The 22,246-nt window shown below is 43.1% G+C and overlaps 1 protein-coding gene across 1 annotated transcript; it reads right to left on the bottom strand.

Annotated features, from left to right (window-relative positions):
• Positions 1-171: 171 nt before the first annotated feature.
• LOC118959023 (C->U-editing enzyme APOBEC-2-like) lies at positions 172-10,245 on the bottom strand. Its single transcript, XM_036974395.1, has 4 exons — positions 9,683-10,245; positions 6,690-6,914; positions 4,727-5,035; positions 172-953 (listed from the first exon to the last, which is right to left on the bottom strand). The coding sequence occupies exons 1-3, from the start codon at positions 10,039-10,041 to the stop codon at positions 4,732-4,734; spliced, it is 888 nt and encodes a 295-aa protein (XP_036830290.1). The 5' UTR covers positions 10,042-10,245; the 3' UTR covers positions 172-953; positions 4,727-4,731.
• Positions 10,246-22,246: the final 12,001 nt, after the last annotated feature.

Genomic DNA, 22,246 nt, shown 5'->3' with positions numbered 1-22,246 from the left:
AACTTGTAGACGGGGGGGGGAAGTATCATTTAAAGGGAAGTATCATTTAAAGGGAAGTAGATGACTTTAGTTGTCACAACAAGAAAAAGGGGTCAACCACATTTATTTCAAATCCAAATTGTCAGTTCTATTTGTGCTAACAATGACTTAAAAATGAGAAAAAGACAACACTTTTAAAACTCCACACTTCTTTATTTTCACTGTGTATAAATAATGTACTTTGCTTAAATTTCTACAGGCAGATCGATATAATCTTGAAGTTGAAATCGTGTGCTCATGCTCACGCTACAATCTCTATTCAGTCTTTCTGTAAGAAATGTTGGATCATTCAATCACTATTTAAAACGAACACCAAGTAACATTCATGTTTTTTTTTTTGCCTCATTAAAATGTGTAAAAGATATTGAACGTATCTCATAACTCACAAATGTTGAATTACTCCTAATAACAATAACAAACTTAATTCTCTAGAACTTAACAGTTTGGGGTATTGTCATGAACAATATCTATATGAATATTCATGCATAGAATATCATTCTAGTCCTCTGGATGACAGAGGTAACATTGGTGCAGTTATGAAACGTCCTTTCAGGACAGAAGGAGAAGGATGAATTATTATTATAACTTAAATTGTAATAAAATAACTTTTTATACTTGAATTATAACCAATAGTACATAATTGCAAAGCTGTTATCTTGAGGTTGAGGATTGATCCACAGATCCATGTGTCCTGTGAGGACAACCCCAGAATAGCGAGTGGAAGCTGGGACAGAGAGTTCCATGTGGAGGAGGTGGTCTGGAACTGGCTTCATAAAGGCAAACAAACACAGCAGGACGGCTTGACGCACAAGCACACAAACTGCCCTCTGATTGGTTGAGTCCTGTGCACATCACTGAGGACCTTAGATAGTGGAGGTGGCAGGTGATGGGATAATTCTGGGCTGACAACATTCCTGACAGAGAGAGCAACAGAGACAGAGAGACAAAAAAGAGAGAGAGAGGAGGGAATGAGCGAGCATTGAAATCCACAGCAACTCAAAAGTTATTGATATCGCTTCATCAGAAAGACAGGAATACTACACATCACGCTCTGTTGACTCTAACTAACCTTTAGGCTTTCTCTGAGGATCAGAACCCCAGGGTTGAAGCCCACACTGACTGGTTATCAGGCTGATTGATGACTCTTCTACCCCTTCTCATGGCCCTAACATTCAATGCTTATCGACACCCTGCCTCCATGTATACCCCTGCCTTCCCCTGTATCTCCAGCCTCTCTCCCAAGGCACCTCTCTGCTTCCCCCTGCCTCCCTCTGCCTCTCCCTGCCCCTACCTGATCTGTCTTTTCCAGCCTTTCCTTACCTTCCTGCTTTTCCCCACCTCCCCTGTCTCCATACCTCCCCACCTCCCCTGTCTCTTCCTTTCTCCTCTGCCTCTTCCAGTCTCCCCAGAAATGTTAGCAGCTGCCCCCATTAGGCAGCAGTGGATCAGCCAGGGGAAAACAGTAACTGTATCTGTTTGTCTTTCTCTCTGGCGTCATCCTCGTTGGCTTCATTGTTCTGGCCCCTCACTGGTTTTGCATGAGAAAAATACACATTTCTGAGATCAATGACTGCATCCCTGAATACCTGCATGTGTATTTGTGCCTGCATAAGTGTGCATATGTTGGCCTATGGCCTGTATGTGTGTTCCTCTCCCTCCACCCAATGTGATCACTGCATGATGTCAGCCAGTTTCTCTTTAGTTATACAGTAATATTACAGTAACTCACTGTGATCACTGCATGGTCAGCCAGTTTCTCTTTAGTTATACAGTAATATTACAGTAACTCACTGTGATCACTGCATGATTTCAGCCAGTTTATCTTTAGTTATACTACAGTAATATTACAGTAAGTCACTGTGATCACTGCATGATGTCAGTCAGTGTATCTAGTTTTACTATAGCAGTGTTCACCGACAATTTCTGAGTCAAGATCACTTTCGCAGTCAAAAAGCAAGGTGAGCTCTACCGCTCAGAAAACAGTTCTGTAGGAATGTGGTTTGTGCAGTAGGCCTCATACATTATCACAGCATATTAACTATATGCCTGGCCTGCCAATATTGTTATTCTCAGACCATATTAAATGTGATAACAAAATAGATCAGTTGGTGTAGAGGCACAGTTGAGCATAAATTAAAATAATTTGCAGATCATTTGCTTTTTTATTTTGCTGGTCTGATGGTCATGGTACTTTCAAGACAGCTGGGAAAAAAAACAAAATCATGACAACAGTGAACTTCAGGTCGGTCTGAGTTCCCAGATGTCTTGAATGCACTGAAGTCGGAAGTCTGAGATATCCGAGTTGCCAATCGGGCTCCCGAGTGGCACAGCAGTCTAAGGCACTGTGTCTCAGTGCAAAAGGTGTCACTCCCTGGTTCGAATCCAGGCTACACCACATCTGGCTGTGATTGGGAGTCCCATAGGGCGGTGCAAATTGGCACATCGTTGTCTGGGTTAGGCCGTCACTGTTCTTAACTGACTTGACTAGTTAAATAAAAATATATATATAATAATTTGAACATGGTGTCATGACGTTGGCCTCTTCGGGTATAGCAAGCCCATCCTTGCCTCCTTCAACTAGGCTACTGTGGTCAGAGGTCGTAAATTCCTGAGAAGACCTCATGGACACACAGTTATAGAGAGTAGTTTTTCATGGAGACAAAGGAAATCCTCCCACCTCACAGAACTCACAGAGGTACGAACACATCTCATGTTTTGGAGAAAGTGTAAAAGATCGGTGAAGAATCCAGCTACGAACTGGTCCATTTGTCACAACTTGGGAAGCTCATGCGAGATGGGTTGGCCACATTACCATAACGCTGTTTATATAATAGCCCCAGATATAAGGTTTACATCTAATTGTTGTATAAGATGAATGAGTGAGTATGATACTGTTTACACAATTTTACAGTGTGATTTTGGACTGTTTAATGAAGGAAAACTCAAAAAGGGAATTGGATTTGAACTAAATCAGAGGACCGCCCCTGAGCCCAATTAGGGTCAGACATCCTGGGACAGCCCTTTCCTGCCATTCCGTATAAAACCCAACTTTGAGAAATTATCACCAGACCGAGCTTTCCCCAATTACGAGATGGCTAAAGGTTGCAGACCATTGCGGAATTCGGTATCATTGAACGCGAAGAACGACAACCGCCGAAACATCCATTCTATAACGAATGTCACTTTGAACTATCCCCTCTAACCAAGACAGAGAGAGAGAGGGAGAGAGATGGACAATTCTACAAAATAAAGACTTTTCACCAGCCATCAAGACGACACACTGAGCGTAAATATATATATTGATTGAAATTGTTCCTGAATGAGTGAGCGTTCATGTGTAAAGGATTAGCATTTCAATTGTTATAATTATTAACTCTGTAGTGACTTCTTAGTTGACCCCCACTTCCCCTTTTGTCTAACAAGCCGCCATGCCGGTTTAGCCCACTAGGGCACATCCTCCTATCATTACATTTACCTTTGTTTGTTTGTTTATGCATTTCTGTGAATTACTTAGTTAGTAATAAATAAATTATTTAAGACAATTGATGTATGGGTGACTCATAGTGAAGACTGGGTTCGTGCAGATAACCAACAAATTACGACGTTTGGAATGAGACTAACGTGAGGTAAAGTAAATAATTAATTAATTTGAAGACTAATTGATCAGATCAAATATCTGAAAAGTTATTTTAGGAAATTATAACTTTGTAATCTGAACATTTTTCCTTGGTTCATTTCATAGTTAATTAGTTACGTGATTAATCAGTTGATCGCGTAGTAACTAATTACAGAGAATCTTTGATAAAAACTATCGGTCTTCAGTAAATGATAGTAAAGACACGACAATGGCATTAGTCTCGAGGGAGGGAGAGAGCAGCAGAGGGTCTGCCTCTCACGGTCCCTGCTCTTTCCTCCAGTGAGACTGACTAGAGAGAAGACACAGTCTTCCACCTGAAGGCGAACCACCTCGAGTCACACCGCCTCAGGCACAAATTCATGTTGTTCCTATGACCAGAGAAAGTGAAATACTCCTCGATATTAAAATAGACACGACGAGCTGCTAATAATAATACAAACGCAGGGCTATCTATACACTTGGCTTCGCATACATTGCAGCGGGAGTCGAAGTAGAGAGAAGCTTGTTTTAAGTTTTGTAATAGTGTTGAATAGAAACAGTGTTGACAGTGTTGAATAAAACTCACTCATAAAAACTGCAGCTCTTTGCTATATTTGGCAGGCTCTCTTTGCTGTGCTCTTTGACAGTTACGAAATCTCACGTGGCATCACACTTTGCTGTGGACGGGGTCATGGAAGCTGTAGGTATGCACAGTGATTTGAGATATCCAATTGGCCAGCAAAGTAGATGCACTGGAGTTAGCCACAGATCTCCCCGTCTGCCGTGTAGGCAGAGTTTTTCTATTCAGACAAATGAAATGGTTCAAAATGGGAACACTTTGCCTACCCAGTGTGCAGGGCTTCTGAATCAAGTGCACCAACAGTGCAGCACGAAGAACAAAAGGAGAGCAAGCCTTTAATCGTTGGCTTTTCTACATAAATGTTTGGGGATCTACTAGGAATGCCTTGAAGGTCGACCAGTTGATCGTAATACCACAGTAACTCACAGCGATAACGGCATGATATCGGCCAGATTCTCTAGTCATACTACAGTAACACTACATTAACTCACTGTAGTCACTGCATGATGTCTGCCAGTTTCTCGTGGTAGTACTCGTAGTTGTCCTGGCAGTCCTCCCAGGGGGTGAACGTTAGGTCGTCATTCTCCACAAAAGTGTCCCAGACATAGGTGAAGTCCATGGGTTTCATCATCCTCAGCTTGCACCCTGCTTGAGACAGAGCATTCAGCCCCGCCTGGATGTCTTGATCCTCCCACTCAAAGAGCCGGGCTGAGAAGAGAGTCATCTTGATGCTCTTCCTGGCCTGAAGGGCCTCTGCGATCTTAGCTGCACAGACCGCACAGGGACTGGATGACATGTACCTGGGACAGGGGAGAAGGTAAAATTGAATTAGGCACAGATGATGAGGTCATAGTTAGGGTTCTAATTGTTTCATTAAGTGCTGCTAAATTTCTGTGAAACGAGTCACAGCTCTCTGCGGAGATACTGTATGGACGTGACAGTGTATTTGAGAGAGATTTCACAGGTCACGGTATATTTGAGAGATATGGACCAGGTGACTGTGTGAAGGCCAATAGTTACCAGGTGTATTTCGCAGATATGTGTCTGAGAGATATGTACCAGGAGACCATGTATTTGAGCGATATGTCCCCGATTATAGTGTATTTGATAGATATGTACTAGGAGAAAGTGTGTTTGAGAGATAGGTACCAGGTGACAGTGTACTTGACTGAGTAATACTGTAGATATGTCCCAGGTTACAGTGTATTTGAGAGATATGTCCCAGGTTACAGTGTATTGGAGAGATACATATCAGGTGACAGCGTATTCGAGAGATACTGAAAGCTAACGGTCAAAAGTTTTAGAACATCTACTCATTCAAGGGTTTTTCTTAAAACTTCTTTAGGCTAGGCCCCTTTTTTCTCAATCTCCGCCTGAATGACGTGCCCAAAGTAAACTGCCTGTAGCTCAGGCCGTAAAGCCAGCATATGCATATAATTGGTACCATTGGAAAGACAACAATTTGAAGTTTGTAGAAATATTAAAATAATGGAAGAGAAAATAACACAACAGATATGGTAGGAGATAATCTAAAGAAAAACCAACCAGAAGTTTTTTGAGAGAGACCATGCTCTTACAATGGCAAGTATAAGGGCATACTGAAAATGAGCTCCCAGGATGCAATTCCTATGGCTTCCACAGGGTGTCAGCAGTCTATGTTCAAGGTTTCAGGCTTGTAACTTTAGAAAAAATTAATAAGAAATATCAGTTTTAGTACAGGGACACAGTCTTGTGTTTGCGTGCACCATGAAGACAGGACACACCTGTTAAAATCGGTTTCCTACTGAACATAGTTCTTTCTGTAAGAAATACTATCGTTTGATAAAATTTTAGGGTATCTGAGGAGTATATAGAAACATATTTTGACTTTTTGAAACAAAGTTTAGTGGTAGATTTTCAAATTCCTTTCTCTGCATGTTGAACGAGTGGATTACTCAAATCGATGGCGCCGACTAAACTGACTTTTTGGGATATAAAGAAGGATTTTATCTAACAAAACAACACTACATGTTATAACTGGACCCTTTGGATGACAAATCAGAGGAAGATTTTCAAAAAGTGAATATTTCATCGCTGTTTGTAAATTTATGAAACCTGTGCCAGTGGAAAAATATTTTGATGTGGGGCGCCATCCTCAAACAATCGCATGGCATGTTTTCGCTGTAATAGCTACTGTAAATCAGATAGTACAGTAGGATTAACAAGAATATAAGCTTTCAACCAATATAAGACACTTATATGTACCTAAATGTTAGGTAATATCCATCATTTTTATAATTATTTAGCTGGCTTCAGAAGTTTTCTTAACACCTTTTTGGTTACTACATGATTCCATATGTTATTTCATAATTTTGACGTCTTCACTATTATTCTACAATGGAGAACATTTTTAAAATAAAGAAAAACCCTTGAATGAGTAGGTGTTCTAAAACTTTTGACCTGTAGTGTACGTACCAGGTGATAGTGTATTTGACAGCAGGGTCGTAGTCTGGGAGTGTCTGGAGGAAGAAGGCCTGCTCAGCGTGGGCTCCTGAGTGTTCATCCTCCAGGTAACCTCTCATCAGACCGGCATCAGCCTTCCCTTTGTCCACCAGGTAACACAGGAACGTCTTGTTACGACCTGACGAGTACTCCACGTTCTTGAACTGGAACTTGAATTGGAACGGGTCGATGCGGTCCCTGGATGGAGAGGGAATATGGGGATGGGTTTAATTTAACAAATGGGAGAAGGGTTCTCTACCTTCAGGTCTCTATTCAAGGTTATTTAACCTTGGAACATTTTGTCAACCCAAACGTATATATATAGAAGTGTTTGTTCTAAGAGTACAAGTGTTATACAGTTATCATTACAGAATCACTCCTATAAGGGCCTCCCGAGTGGCGCTGTGGTCTAAGGCACTGCATCGCAGGTGCTAGCTGTGCCACTAGAGATTATGGGTTCGAGTCCAGGCTCAATCACAGCCAGCCGTGTCCAGGGGACCCATGGGGCGGTGTAGAATTGGCCCAGTGTCGTCCGGGTTAGGGGAGGGTTTGGCCGGCAGGGATATTGTTATCCCATTGCGCACCAGAGACTTCCGTGGTGGGCTAGGGACAGTGCACACTGACATGGTCGCCAGGTGTAAGGTGTTTCCTCTGACACATTGGTGCGGCTGGCTTCATGGTTAAGTGGGCATTGTGTCAAGAAGCACTGCGGCTTTGTTGGGTTGTGTTTCAGAGAACGCATGTGCCTCGACCTTTTCCTCTCCTGAGTCCGTGTAACTACCAATTGGGGAGAAAAAGGGGTAAAAAAATGTATATAATAAGAAATGATGTCTTATATCAGACAGACGGGGGTACGCAGGACTAATTTTAGGGTATTGGTGTGGCTTAGCGTGGAATGCCAGCTCTGTATTTTTAGCCTTCTGACTCAATGACCCACATCAACATTAACCATGGCGTCCAGGGCTTTGTGTGGCCCGAGGTGCTCAAGATCACCCCATTGGTACGGTACGTGGTTGGTACTAACTGGACAGGACTACACTATCTAGCTATGGACACAACTCTATTCACAAACCCTGTTCTTAACCTTTATCATCGCCCTAACCCAAAATCAAGAGCAAAAAGCTCATATTTGTGCTCATCTATTTCAATTGTTTTTCCATTTTACCCTGTCTAGTAATAATCTATGCTACTGTATATTGTGATGTAGTCAGATGGTGAAGGGGAACAGTCGCTTGTTGAATACAATAGTTTTAGTGCCTCACCGTAAACTAGACGAAGTGCATACTACTTTTACGATCATTTATTTCCAAGCTGTCACAGCTCTTCAGGAGTCCTCTCTGGAAGGCAGGTCCATATCATGACAGGCATTCCGGAAACCTGACCCAGTCCAAATGTTTTGATTATGAGTCAGCTATTTTGTTTGTCTAACCGTAGGCTTTTAATGAATGTCTTGAGTCAACTGTGAAAGTGAAATACACCAGTAATCACTGAGTAATGCGTAGGCTCTGTCCACAGAAACGGCTGAGGGTTTGTTGTTTGGGCATGTCCTGTTTTAAGAGGGCCGTGTGTTTCAAACTCATAACGTCTTATCCCCTTTGACTGGCAGATCTCCTGTTAGTCAGGTTGTGCTCTACCAGACGTGACACTCACAGACACAGAAGCCCTGTCCAAAAATATGGAGAATGACTCTTTTCTTATCACTTGTTCACCTTCCTTCCGACATGTTGTCGTGCTGGTTTTGATTGCGTTCCTTTATGTATATTGTCATGCTGGTTTGAACCAAGTCAGGACACTTTCAAGAAGACAACACATCTGAAGTAATAAAAAAAACATAGCTGAAACGCATACAAAGTGGGTGACTGGGAAGTATTACACTTTATCCCTTGGTTTCGCAACATATGCACCATCTATATTCCATTTGTTGCAGTGTTAACAAATGTAACCCCCATCACAGCCATACCCAAAGGATGACAACAGATCCACCAGATGGAGGGGTGATAAACAAAATCAGAGGGTATTTCCGGGCTCTGGGCCCTTCAGTCCCAAGATGACCTCCGAAACCAAGACCCTTAAATCTCACCCTAAACAGGAACCCAAACACAGATCATCTCAGAATGGAAAAATCCCCCTGAGCTATATCTGAACCAAGCCTCTCACTGCTGCAACATGACCCACCACGCTAACACACAAACTCACAGGTGATCAACCAATGACTGTGCAACTTTACTATCCAGGCCTCTGGTGGATAACCAATGACTGGGCCGGTTGGAATCTGTGGAGGCATATTTAAGCCCTCAGACATCACTGTGAAGGTAATGATAATGGAACTTCCATACATTTTCTGTCTGGCCTCAATGGGTTGGAAACGATCCAAAACAGTATGCCTTCATTTTGGATTTAATTTGACTTTATGGTAAAACTCAGTGGCTGTGTTCCTACCTAACATTTGACCACTTAGTTAAGAGTTTCACTGCTGTCACAATGTTGAGTCGTATGGACAGACACAACAAAACCACTGTGAACATTCCAGTGTTCAACAGAGTTGTAGAACATTCCACAATGTTCTACAATGTCTTTCAGTGTTTCACAACGTTCTAAAGCCATTTCTTCCCGTCATGTTGGAATGACAGTGGATCTTTCTCTCCAGAGTAGGAAAAGTAACCCTCGCCATCCCTCTAAAGGTCATTTGGCAACACTTTACATTCAGTTCTTTATGCCTACTTTGGTAACAACTACGTTATTACTCAGTTGAACATAGTAACTGCCATATAGAGTAGTAAGTTACTCTGTACTTTGGTAACTACTATGTAACTACTCAGCTGTATTGTAGGAAACAAGACTTGAATAGTAATGATATGAAAGGCAAGTCCCTGGCACTGTATGTATAATGAAATGAGAATGACAGCACACCAGCTGCCGACAACAGACATACAGCACGCACACACATGGTATCTGTTGTCACCCACCCTTCGATGATCTCCCAAGGGGGCAGCTCAATGGGTTCGTACTCCCCATTTTCTCCGTTAGCTTTAGCCGCAGCCGCTTCCCCATTAGCCACGTCTTCGTTAGCTGTGGCTCCCTCTTCCATTGGGACATCTCCGTTCCCCTCCACGTTCTCCCCCACTGCCAGGACCTTCTCCTCCTTCTTCACTAAACTCGACTTAACCTCCCTCTTCACCTCCCTCTTCATCTCCATCTTCATCTCCGTCTTCACCTCTTTCTTGACCTCTTTCTTGACCTCCACAGTCACCGCTGTCTTTGTCGTCCTCTCTTTCTTCCTCACCAACAGTTTGCTGCTGGCAGCAGCGCCCTTCTTGTCGGCCATGGTGACTGGTCCGGGAATGGTAGTCCTGTGTGTGAGGTGTGTGTGATTGTGAGGTGTGCAGTTGAGTGTGTGTGAGAAGGGGAGGTGGTAAGGGTTTGGGGGTTGAAGCAGAGATAGGGGAAAGAGGACAGGAGAGTTCCAGAGAGATAGAGGAAGGGGGGTAGCAGAGAGAAAGAGAGAGAGATGAGGAGTGGGGTTGAGAGAAAGAGAGAGGAGGGGTAGTAGAGAGAGAGAGAGAAGGAATGAGAGGGAACGAGAGAGAGAAAGAGAGAGAGAGAGAGAGAGAGACAGAGACAGAAAGAGAGAGAGAGAGAGAGAAAGCAGGATAAGGGGACAGACAGGGACAGGGGAGAGGTGGTGCAGACACACTCCGGCAGCTGCTGCTCTAACTCCAGCCAGGTCTATTAAAAGACCCAGGGGGAGGGGATCGGCCCTGACTCCCCCCTGATGCCACCCCCCCACCCCCCTGATTCCCCTCTGTTGTGGCAGGAGGGAGGGGGAAGCGGGGAGGGACCCCAAGGGGGGGCAAAGGCTTGATAGGGATTTATTGTGTACGATGTAACATGAGAGCCTTGATTAATGTGTTTGTTATTGCAGGGGGATGGTTATAAAGATGGAAGTGGGGAGCCGGGTTTGTACACTGAGTGCACAAAACATTTGGAACAAATCAAATCAAACTCTATTTGTCACAAGGGTAGACCTTACCATGAAATGCTTACTTTACAAGCCCTTAATCAACAATGCAGTTCAGGAAGAGTTAAGAAAATATTTACCAAATAAACTAAAGTAAAAAATAATAAAAAGTAACACAATAACATAACAATAACGAGGCTATATATAGGGGGTACCGGTACCGAGTCAGTGTGCGGGGGTGCAGGTTAGTTGAGGTAATTTGTACATGTAGGTAGGGGTGAAGTCATAGATAATAAACAGCGAGTAGCAGCTGTGTACACAACAAATAGGGGGGGGGGGTCGTCAATGTAATTGTCCGTTGGCCATTTTTAATTGTTCAGCATTCTTATGGCTTGGGGGTAGAAGCCGTTGAGTAGCCTTTTGCTCCTAGACTTGGCGGTCTGGTACCACTTGCCATGTGGTAGCAGAGAAAACAGTCTTATGACTTGGGTGACTGGAGTCTCTGACAATTTTATGGGTGTTCCTCTGACACCACCTATTATATAGGTCCTGGATGGCAGGAAGCTTGACCCCAGTGATGTACTGGGCCGTAAGCACTACCCTCTGTAGCGCCTTACGGTCAGATGCCGAGCAGTTGCCATACCAGGCGGTGATGCAAACGATCAGGATGCTCTCGGTGGTGCAGCTGTAGAACTTTTGAGGATCTGGGGACCCAAGTCAAATCTTTTCAATCTCCTAAGGAGGAAAAGGTTTTGTCATGCCCTCTTCACAACTGTATTGGTGTGTTTGGACCATGATAGTTTGTTGTTGATGTGGACACCAAGGAACATGAAATTCTCAACCCGCTCCACTACAGCCCCATTGATGTTAATGGGGGCATGTTTGGCCCGACTTTTTTTGTAGTTTGTGTACCAAACTCACTAAAAGTGACTAAAAGTGGCAGTAATAAAACCTCTCTTGAAAAAGCCAAACCTTGACCCAGAAAATATAAAAAAAATATCAGCCTATATCGAATCTTCCATTCCTCTCAAAATTTTTAGAAAAGGCTGTTGCGCAGCAATTCAATGCCTACCTGAAGACAAACAATGTATACGAAATGCTTCAGTCTGGTTTTAGACCCCATCATAGCACTGAGACTGCACTTGTGAAGGTGGTAAATTACCTTTTAATGGCATCAGACTGAGGCTCTGCATCTGTCCTTGTGCCCCTAGACCTTAGTGCTGCTTTTGATGCCATCGATCACCACATTCCTTTGGAGAGATTGGAAACCCAAATTGATCTACACGGACAAGTTCTGGCCTGATTTAGATCTTATCTGTCGGAAAGACATCAATTTGTCTCTGTGAATGGTTTGTCCTCTGACAAATCAACTGTAAATGTTGGTGTTCCTCAAGGTTCCGTTTTAGGACCACTATTGTTTTCACTAAATATTTTACCTCTTGGGGATGTCATTCGAAAACATAATGTTACTTTCACTGCTATGCAGATGACACACAGCTGTACATTTCAACGAAACATGGTGAAGCCCCAAAGTTGCCCTCGCTAGAAGCCTGTGTTTCAGACATAAGGAAGTGGATGGCTGCAAACTTTATACTTTTAAACTCGGACAAAACATAGATGCTTGTTCTAGGTCTCATGAAACAAAGAGATCTTCTGTTGAATCTGACAATTAATCTTAATGGTTGTACAGTTGTCTCAAATAAAACTGTGAAGGACCTCAGCGTTACTCTGGACCCTGATCTCTCTTTTGACAAACATATCAAGACTGTTTCAAGGACAGCTTTTTTCCATCTACGTAACATTGTAAAAAATCAGAAACTTTCTGTCCAAAAATGACGCATAAAAATGTATCCATGCTTTTGTTACTTCTAGGTTAGACTACTGCAATGCTCTACTTTCCGGCTACCCGAATAAAGCACTAAATAAACTGCATTTAGTGCTAAATACGGCTGCTAGAATCCTGACTAGAACCAACATTTTTTATCATATTACTCCAGTGCTAGCCTCCCAACGCTGGCTTCCTGTCAAGCCAAGGGCTGATTTCAAGGTTTTACTGCTAACCTACAAAGCATTACATGGGCTTGCTCCTACGTATCTCTCTGATTTGGTCCTGCCGTACATACCTACACGTACGCTACGGTCACAAGACCCAGGCCTCCTAATTGTCCCTAGAATTTCTAAGCAAACAGCTGGAGGCAGGGCTTTCTCCTATAGAGCTCCATTTTTATGGAAGGGTCTGCCTACCCATGTGAGAGACGCAAACTCGGTCTCAACCTTTAAGTCTTTACTGAAGACTCATCTCTTCAGTGGGTCATATGATTGAGTGTAGTCTGGCCCAGGAGAGTGAAGGTGAACGGAAAGGCTCTGGAGCAACAAACCGCCCTTGCTGTCTCTGCCTGGCCGGTTCCCCTCTTTCCACTGGGATTCTCTGCCTCTAACCCTATTACAGGGGCTGAGTCACTGGCTTACTGGTGCTCTTTCATGCCGTCCCTAGGAGGGTTGCGTCACTTGAGTGGGTTGAGTCACTGATGTGATCTTCCTGTCTGGGTTGGCACCCCCCCTTGGGAGATCTTTGTGGGCTATACTCGGCCTTGTCTCAGGATGTTAAGTTGGTGGTTGAAGATATCCCTCTAGTGGTGTGGGGGCTGTGCTTTGGCAAAGTGGGTGGGGTTATATCCTTCCTGTTTGGCCCTGTCCGGGGGTATCATCGGATGGGGCCACAGTGTCTCCTGACCCCTCCTGTCTCAGCCTCCAGTATTTATGCTGCAGTAGTTTATGTGTCAGGGGGCTAGGGTCAGTTTGTTATATCTGGAGTACTTCTCCTGTCCTATCCGGTGTCCTGTGTGAATTTAAGTATGCTCTCTTTAATTCTCTCTTTCTCTCTTTCTTTCTCTCTCTCGGAGGACCTGAGCCCTCAGGACTACCTGGCATGATGACTCCTTGCTGTCCCCAGTCCACCTGGCTGTGCTGCTGCTCCAGTCTCAACTGTTCTGCCTGTGATTATTATCTGACCATGCTGGTCATTTATGAACATTTGAACATCTTGGCCATGTTCTGTTATAATCTCCACCCGGCACAGCCAGAAGAGGACTGGCCACCCCACATAGCCTGGTTCCTCTCTAAGTTTCTTCCTAGGTTTTGGCATGTCTAGGGAGTTTTTCCTAGCCACCCTGCTTCTACACCTGCATTGCTTGCTGTTTGGGGTTTTAGGCTGGGTTTCTGTACAGCACTTTGAGATATCAGCTGATGTATGAAGGGCTATATAAATTAATTTGATTTGATTTGGTCAGTAAACTTAATGATGGTGTTGGAGTCGCGTTTGGCCAAGGAGCCGTGGGTGAACAGGCAGTACAGTATGGGACTAAGTACACACCCCTGAGAGGCCCCAGTGTTGAGGATCAGCGTGGCAGACATGTTCTTGCCTACCCTTACCACCTGGGGGAGGCCTGTCAGGAAGTCCAGGATCCAGTTGCAGAGGGAGGTGTTTAGTCCCGGGGTCCTTAGCTTAGTGATGTACTTCGTAGGCACTATGGTGTTGAATGCTGAGCTGTAGTCAATGAACAGCATTCTCATACAGGTGTTCCCTTTGTCCAAGTGGGAAACGGCAGTGCGGAGTGCGATTGAGATTCCGTCATCTGTGAATCTGTTGGGGCGACATGCGAATTGGAGTGGGTCTAGGGTATCCGGGAGGATGCTGTTGATGTGAGCCATGAGCAGCCTTTCAAGGCATTTCATGGCTACCAACATGAGTGCTATGGGGTGGAAATCATTTGTGGACTGGGGGGTGGACCATGGTGGACTGCTTGAAACATGTTGGTATTGCAGATTCAGTCGGGGAGAGGTTGAACATTTCAGTGATGACACTTGCCAGTTGGTCCACGCATGCTTTGAGCACACGTCCTGGTATCCATCTAGCCCCACGGCTTTGTGAATGTTGACCTGTTTAAAGGTCTTGCTCACATCGGCTACCGAGAGCGTTATCACAAAGTCATCCAGAGCAGCTGGTGCTCTCGTGCATGCTTCAGTGTTGCTTGCCTTGAAAGCGTGTATAAAGGGCATTTAGCTCGTGTGGTAGGCTTCCGTCACTGTGCAGCTTGCGTCTGGGTTTCCCTTTGTAGTATGTAATAGTTTTCAAGCCCTGCCACAACCGACGAGCGTCAGAGCCGGTGTAGTAGGATTCAATCTTAATCCTGTATTGATGCTTTGCTTGTTTGATGGTTCGTCTCAGGGCATAGCAGGATTTCTTTTTTTTAAATGTTTTTATTTTTTTTTCTTTTATTATTTTAAACAAACTTACAAACAGAAATTAAACAAAAAAGCTCAGTTTAAACCATAGGAGGATTTCTTATAAGCGTCCGGATTAATGTCCCGCTGCGGCAGCTCTAGCCTATAGCTCGATGCAGGCTTCGGGTTGAGATATGTACGTACGGTCACTGTGGGGACGACGTCGCCGATGCACTTATTGATGAAGCCGATGACTGAGGTGGTATACTCCTTAATGTCATTAGATGAATCCCGGAACATATTCCAGTCTGTGCTAGCAACACAGTCCTGTAGCGTAGCATCCATGTCATCTGACCACTTCCGTATTGAGTGAGTTACTGGTACTTCCTGCTTTGGTTTTCGCTTGTAAGCAGGAATCAGGAGGATATAATTATGGTCAGATGTGCCAAATGGACGGTGGGGGAGAGCTTTGTATGCATCTCTGTGTGTGGAGTAAAGGTGGTCTAGAGTTTTTTTTCCTCTGGTTGCACATGTGACATGCTGGTAAAAATTTGGTAAAACTGATTTAAGTTTGCCTGCGTTAAAGTCCTCGGCCACTAAGATCGCCGCATCTGGATGAGCATCTTATTTTTTGCTTACGGCCTTATAGAGTTGGTTGAGTACTGTCTTAGTGCCATCATCGGTCTGTGGTGGAAAATATACAGCTACAAATAATATAGATGAGAACTCTCTTGGTAGATAGTGTGGTCTACAGCTTATTATAAGGTACTCTACTTCAGGTGAGCAATACCTCTAGACTTCTTTAATATTACACATCGCGCACCAGCTGTTACTGACAAAAAGATGTAGCTTCTCTGTTCTGCCGCTACATGGAAAATCCCGCCAGCTCTATTACACCTGTCCTTTCCATTACATAGACTGACTAGGTGAATCCAGGTGACATTTCTGATCCCTTATTGATGTCACTTGTTAAATCCACTTCAGTTAGTGTACATGAAGGGGAGGATACAGGTTAAAGAAGGATTTTTAAACCTTGAAACAATTGAGACATGGATTGTGTATGTGTGCCATTCAGAGGGGGAATGGGCAAGACTAAATATTGAAGTTCCTTTGAACTGTGTATGCTAGTAGGTGCCAGGCACTGCTGGGTTTTTATTCTCAACAGTTTCCCGTGTGTATCATGAATGGTCCACCACCCAAAGGACATCCAGGCAACTTGACCCAACGTTGGGAAGCATTGGCGTCAACAAGGGCCAGAATCCCTGTGGAATGCTTTCGACACCTTGTAGTCCATGTCCTGACGAATTGATGCTGTATCTGAGGACAAAAGGGGATGCAACGCAATATTAGGAGTGTGTTCCTAATGTTTTGTACACTCAGTGCATGATGTGTACCATATGGGTTTGCAAGTGAATATAATAAAATAAACATTAAACCTGTTTACTTTCAATTGCTTTCACAGCCTTAGCCTTGGCACCCTGAACATACCATCAACAGCAAAGTAAACTACAATTTCATATTCACATGTGTCGTAGCTTAAGCCCTACTTTACATCCTCTGAGGTTTTTGTGGGTTTTGTCTAGAAGGGATACAGCTTTTGTCAAAATGTACTTTTCGTAGCAGGTTTAGGAGAACTTACGCAGCAGGTTAAGAGAACTAGCGTAGCAGGTTAGGATAATTAGGTGAAATGCTAAAAAAAATATGCTTTTGAAGTCAAATTTTACAAAAGCTGTATCCCGTCTAGAGTTTTTGTGTTATGCCCGCATTTGGTTGAGACACAACATGCTCTTGAATAAAGGGTGGGTGTCATTTCAATCATGGAAATATAATTCATAGAATGGATCTATACCTTCAGACCACTGCAATTAAGCTGGTACACCATTGAAATTGAAATGTAATGTTAACTTCTAATTACTGACACAAAGATGGCCGCCAGTTCCCTCACCTTCGGATGTCAAGTTAAATGGTAATGTCTATTCTATTATCTATGTTTCTATGATTTCAATAGGTTTCCTATGGAGGGTTGACATTATAATTTAAAACAAAAGATATTCCCATTCAAGTCAACAGTCTCTGATGTGTGGACCTCCAACCATTTAAAAGACAAAAATGTTTGTACATTTCTCAGGCAAAACATGAAACCCACCCGTATTCAAAAGCTTGTTGAGCATGGCGGACACAACACAAAATCATCAGACGATGTCAATAAGGGTCTAAGCACCGTGCTTTTAGATAATTGACGTTTAATTAAACAGTTTGACGACCCTGTTTGTAAGCTTGTAAATTATATCAATCGCAACCATGTATCTTTTCCTGTGATGCAGACATCGTGTCTCACGGTGAAGAAGTACGCTTTCTGAGTACTTCTACAATGAGCAAATAGTATGGAAGGTTTTGTTCAAATCAAAAGGGCTGCTGTCAAAAAGTGATTGAATTCAAATGGATTTACCCAACACTGAATTCAAATGGATGTACCCAACACTGAATTCAAATGGATGTACCCATCACTGAATTCAAATGGATTTAGCCAACAGTAAATCTGTCTCTGTGTAACTTAATGCTGAAGGGGTTTTTCCCATCTCCAACACCACCTGCCCTGCTCCCAGCTCCCTAAACGGTGCTCTCAGGGTTATATGTGGCGCTGCAAAATGCCAAATGGCGAACAGAATTAGCCAGTCAGTCACCATTGAAACATACAGTCAAATAGTCAACCACTGAATATAGTCCTGATATCAGCTCTATTTTACACCAATGATGCTATGATGATTAAATTATCCTCATATTAAATTCTGCTTTGATGGGATTTGAAGTTTGGAGTTTGATGCCATTACAGCATTAGCGGGTAGTTTAAAACTGTCATGCACTTTCATGACTCTTCCACTAGGGGGGAGTATGAATGTGTCTGTGTACAGTAGTTACAAGAAGAGGACAGTTCATTGCCTATGATTTAAGGAGCCATTCTCTCCTTCTTTCACTATTTCTCTCTCTCTCTCTCTCTCTCTCTCTCTCTCTCTCTCTCTCCCTCTCTCCCTCTCTCCCTCTCTCTCTCTCCCTCTCTCTCTCCCTCTCTCTCTCTCTCTCTCTCTCTCTCTCTCTCTCTCTCTCTCTCTCTCTCTCTCTCTCTCTCTCTCTCTCTCTCTCTCTCTCTCTCTCTCTCTCTCTCTCTCTCTCTCTCTCTCCCTCCCTCCCTCCCTCCCTCTCTCCCTCCCTGGTTGTTAGCCTCGTATGAACCCTCCTGGTCTCGCCAGCTTTCACTCTGTTTCGCTACACGGTAACACAATGTAAATTGGCGAGATTAGGATGGTTCGTACGAGGCTAATAACCCACACCTCTCAAGAATGAACAAACAAGATTGCAAATGGATAGTAGTCTAGATCAGGGTTTTCCAAACTCGGTCCTTGCCCCCCCCCCCCCCCCCCCCCCCCCAAGTTTAGTTTTTTACCCTAGCCCTACACAGCTGATTCAAATAATCCAAGCTTGATGATAAGTTTGTTACTTGAATCAACTGTGTAGTGCTGGGGGACAGAGTTTGGGAAACCCTGGTCTAGACCATGGTGAGATAAGAGCTCACTAGAAGATGAACGCAGACGTTGATTTTCTATACAATTGAAATTCAATAGAAACTTTGTCTAAGAGCCCGTCTGAGACCAATGTGATTTGACCTTGCAGCAGTTGAGCCTGACTTTTTGAGGCTTCAGGCAAGGTTTCGCCTAAATAATATACATCTCAATTTGATAGAGAAGCACAAAGGAAAGAGAAAGGGAAGTAGATCACACAGACAGACAGACAGACAGACAGACACACGCACGGACACAGACACACACACACACACACACACGCACACACACACACACACACACACATTCACACACACAAACCAGATGAGGTAATTTCAAACATTTGTGGTTGTGTTGACCATGCTAATCTGTACCGAGATTCTCAGGCATTACACCACATGACTGTGTGATCATTAACCAGGTAGGCATGGTCAGAGAGCTGTAGCCCCCCTCTCTTCTCTCAGGCTAGGTTCTGTTTTCACGGCCCTTTCTTTCTCTCCTTTTCCTTCTTTCATTCTTACTCTCTTTCTCACTCTTGTTTTCTACCTTTCTCTCTCTCTCTCTAATTCCCCCTCTCTTTCTCTCTCTCTCTCTCTCTCTCTCTCTCTCTCTCTCTCAATGAAATTCAATTCAAAGGGCTTTATTGGCATGGGAAACATATGTTTCCATTGTCAAAGCAAATGAAATAGACAATAAACAAAAGGGAAATGAACAAACAACACATTAGTGAACATTATACTCACAAAAAGTTTTAAAAGAACATAGGCATTGCAAATGTTATATTATTGTCTCTGTACAGTATCGTAACAATGTGCAAGTAGTTGAAGTATGACGGAGAAAATAAATAAACAGATAAATTCAAGGTTGTATTTAGAATGTTGTTTGTGCTCCCTTTTGTCATGGCAACGGGCCACAAATCTTGCTGCTGTGAAGGCACACTGCAGTATTTCACCTAGTAGATATGGGAGTTTATCAATGTTTTATTTGTTTTCAAATTCTTTATGGCTCTGTGTGATCTATGGGAAATATGTGTCTCTAATGTGGTCTTACATTTGGCAGGAGGTTAGGAAGTGTGGCTCAGTTTCCACCTTATTCTTTGGGCAGTGTGCACATAGCCTGTCATCTCTCGAGTTCTGCCTATGGCCGCCTCTCTCAATAGCAAGGCTATTCTCACTGAGTCTGTACATAGTCAAGGATTTTCTTAATTTAGGGTATGTCACAGTGATTAAGTATTCTGACACTGTAACTCTCTGTTTAGGGCCAGATAGCATTCCAATTTGGTCAGTTCTTTGGTTGATTCTTTCCAGTATGTCAAATAATTATATTTTTGCTTTCTCATAATTTGGTTTGATCTAAATGTGTTTCTGTCCTGGGGCTCTGTGGTGCCTGTTTGTGAACAGAGCCCCAGAACCAGCTGGCTGAGGAGACTCTTCTCTAGGTTCATCTCTCTGTAGGTGAGGGCTTTGTGGTGGAATGTGTGGCCATTGCTTCCTTTTAGATGGTTCTAGAATTGAACAGCTCTTTTCTGGATTTTGATAACTAGTGGGTATAGTCCTAATTCTGCTCTGCATACATTGTTTGGGGCTTTGCAATCAATTGGGTGTTTGTCACATTTTGTGAATTATTGGTTGGTGAGTGGACCCCAGACCTCACAACCATAGAGGGCAATGGGTTCGATAACTGATTGAAGTAGCCAGATCCATTATTATGGATTGGGGTAATCAGGCCTTGTTTCCAAATATTAGGGAAGATGCCAAGATAATGCTGAGGATAATGTTGAAGAGTTGAAGAATAGCCACTTTGAATTTGTGATCTGTATAGTTAATCATTTTGTATAGTATATCATCAACACCGCAGGCCTTTTTGGGTTGGAGGGTTTGTATTTTGTTCTATATGTAATTCGAGAAACCAGTGGGTTCTGGTAGTCTTTAATAGCCAAATCTATGTTTTTGTTATTCGTTCCTTGTTATATGCACAAAGTTGGAGAAGTGGTTTATCCATACATCTCCATTTTGGATAGATAGCTCTTTGTGTTGTTGTTTGTTTAGTGTGGTCCACTTTTCCCCAGAAGTGATTTGATTCTATGGATTCTTCAATCACAATGAGCTGTTTTCTGTCATGCTGTTCCTTCTTTTTTCTTAGTGTATTTCTGTATTATTTTAGTGTTTTACCATAGTGAAGGCATAATCTAAGGTTTTCTGTTTCTCTCTGTTTCTGATTGGATAGGCTCCTCAATTTCTTTCTCAGGATTCATATTCTTTATCAAACCATTTCTCAGTGTCTTGGGTTTTCTGACAGAATTTCAATTTGATATGTTAGCTAGCTGATAAGTCCAATATATTGTCCAGGCTTCCTACTGCTAATTTTACACGTTTACAGGAAAAACAATAACATTTTGTCCAGGAAGTTGGCTGGGAGGGATTGGACTGGATTGGATTTACACTACCTTCCTTCAATCTATAGCATTGCTTAACAGTATGCTGTTTGTTTGGCTTCGATGCCTCATGGTTGATTATTGCTCTGTTCAGGTAGATTGTGATTGGTTGTAATCTGATAGTGGTGTCAGTGGGCTGACTATGAACGCTCTGAGATACTCTGGGTTGAGGTCGGTGAATGGTGCCGGAGGGGATGGCTGCCGTTTTACTGCTCCTAACCAATTGTGCTATTTCGTTTGTTTTTTTCGTGTTGTTTGTAACTTATTTTTTAACTTATTTTTTACATAATGTTGCTGCTACCATCACTTATGATTGAAAAATAACTTCTGTACATCAGAACAGCAATTACTCGAATCGAACTGGACAAATATTTTTTATTTAACGAGTCCGAAGCAAAGGATATACTTCTTTCTCGGGAATGGGCCCAAATCCCCATCATTTGAGAAAAGACGGAGAAAAATGGGGCGGAGGTCGGGTTGCCCTCTGAGAATTTGTGGGCGAGTATGTAAACCCCCTCTAACATCAGTCCTATTAGCCAACATGCAATCATTGGATAACAAAATGGATGCACTCCGATCAAGGATATCCTACTAACGGGACATTAAAAACTGTGATATATTATGTTTCACCGAGTCGTGGCTGAAGGACGGCATGGATAAGACACAGCTGCCGGGGTTTTCGGTCCATCGGCAAGATAGAACTGCTGCCTCCAGTAAGACAATGGGTGGCAGTCTGTGTCTATTTGTAAATAACAGCTGGTGCACGAAATCTAATATTAAGGAAGTCTCAAGGTTTTGCTCGCCTGAGGTAGAGTATCTCATGATAAGCTGTAGACCACACTATTTACTAAGAGAGTTTTCATCTATATTTTTCATAGCTGTGTATTTACCAGCACAAACCGATGCTGGCACTAAGAAGGCACTCAACGATCTGTATGAGTCCATAGGCAAACAAGAAAATGCTCATCCAGAGGCGACACTCCTAGTGGCCGGGGACTTTAATGCAGGGAACTTTTATCCGTTTTACCTAATTTCTACCACCATGTTAAATGTGCAACCAGAGGGAAAAAAACTCTCGACCACCTTTACTCCAAACAAAGAAACACTTACAAAGCTCTCCATCACCCTCCATTTGGCAAATCTGACCATAACTCTATCCTCCTGATTCCTGCTTACAAACAAAAACTAAACCAGGAAGTGCCAGTGACTCGCTCAATAAGGAAATGGTCAGAGGACGCAGATGCTAAACTACAGGACTGTTTTCCCAGCACAGGCTGGAATATGTTCCGGGATTCTTCAAATGGCATTGAGGAGTACAGTACACCACCTCAGTCACTGGCTTCATCAATAAGTGCAT

Source organism: Oncorhynchus mykiss, unplaced genomic scaffold (genome assembly GCF_013265735.2).
Source record: "Oncorhynchus mykiss isolate Arlee unplaced genomic scaffold, USDA_OmykA_1.1 un_scaffold_519, whole genome shotgun sequence".
Classification (NCBI taxonomy): domain Eukaryota; kingdom Metazoa; phylum Chordata; class Actinopteri; order Salmoniformes; family Salmonidae; genus Oncorhynchus; species Oncorhynchus mykiss.
The sequence above is the reverse complement of the archived record's forward strand: the minus strand, read 5'-3'. Positions and strand labels throughout refer to the sequence as shown.

What these genes read in the sequence shown, in the direction of transcription:
- LOC118959023 (XM_036974395.1), bottom strand. Translation starts at nt 10,041, where the DNA reads ATGGCCGACAAGAAGGGCGCTGCTGCCAGCAGCAAACTGTTGGTGAGG. An exon ending in CCTTGGGAGATCATCGAAGG is followed by an intron (nt 6,915 to 9,682) that starts GTGGGTGACAAC and finishes CTCTCCATCCAG; the next exon opens with GGACCGCATCGACCCGTTCC. An exon ending in GTCAAATACACTATCACCTG is followed by an intron (nt 5,036 to 6,689) that starts GTACGTACACTA and finishes CCCCTGTCCCAG; the next exon opens with GTACATGTCATCCAGTCCCT.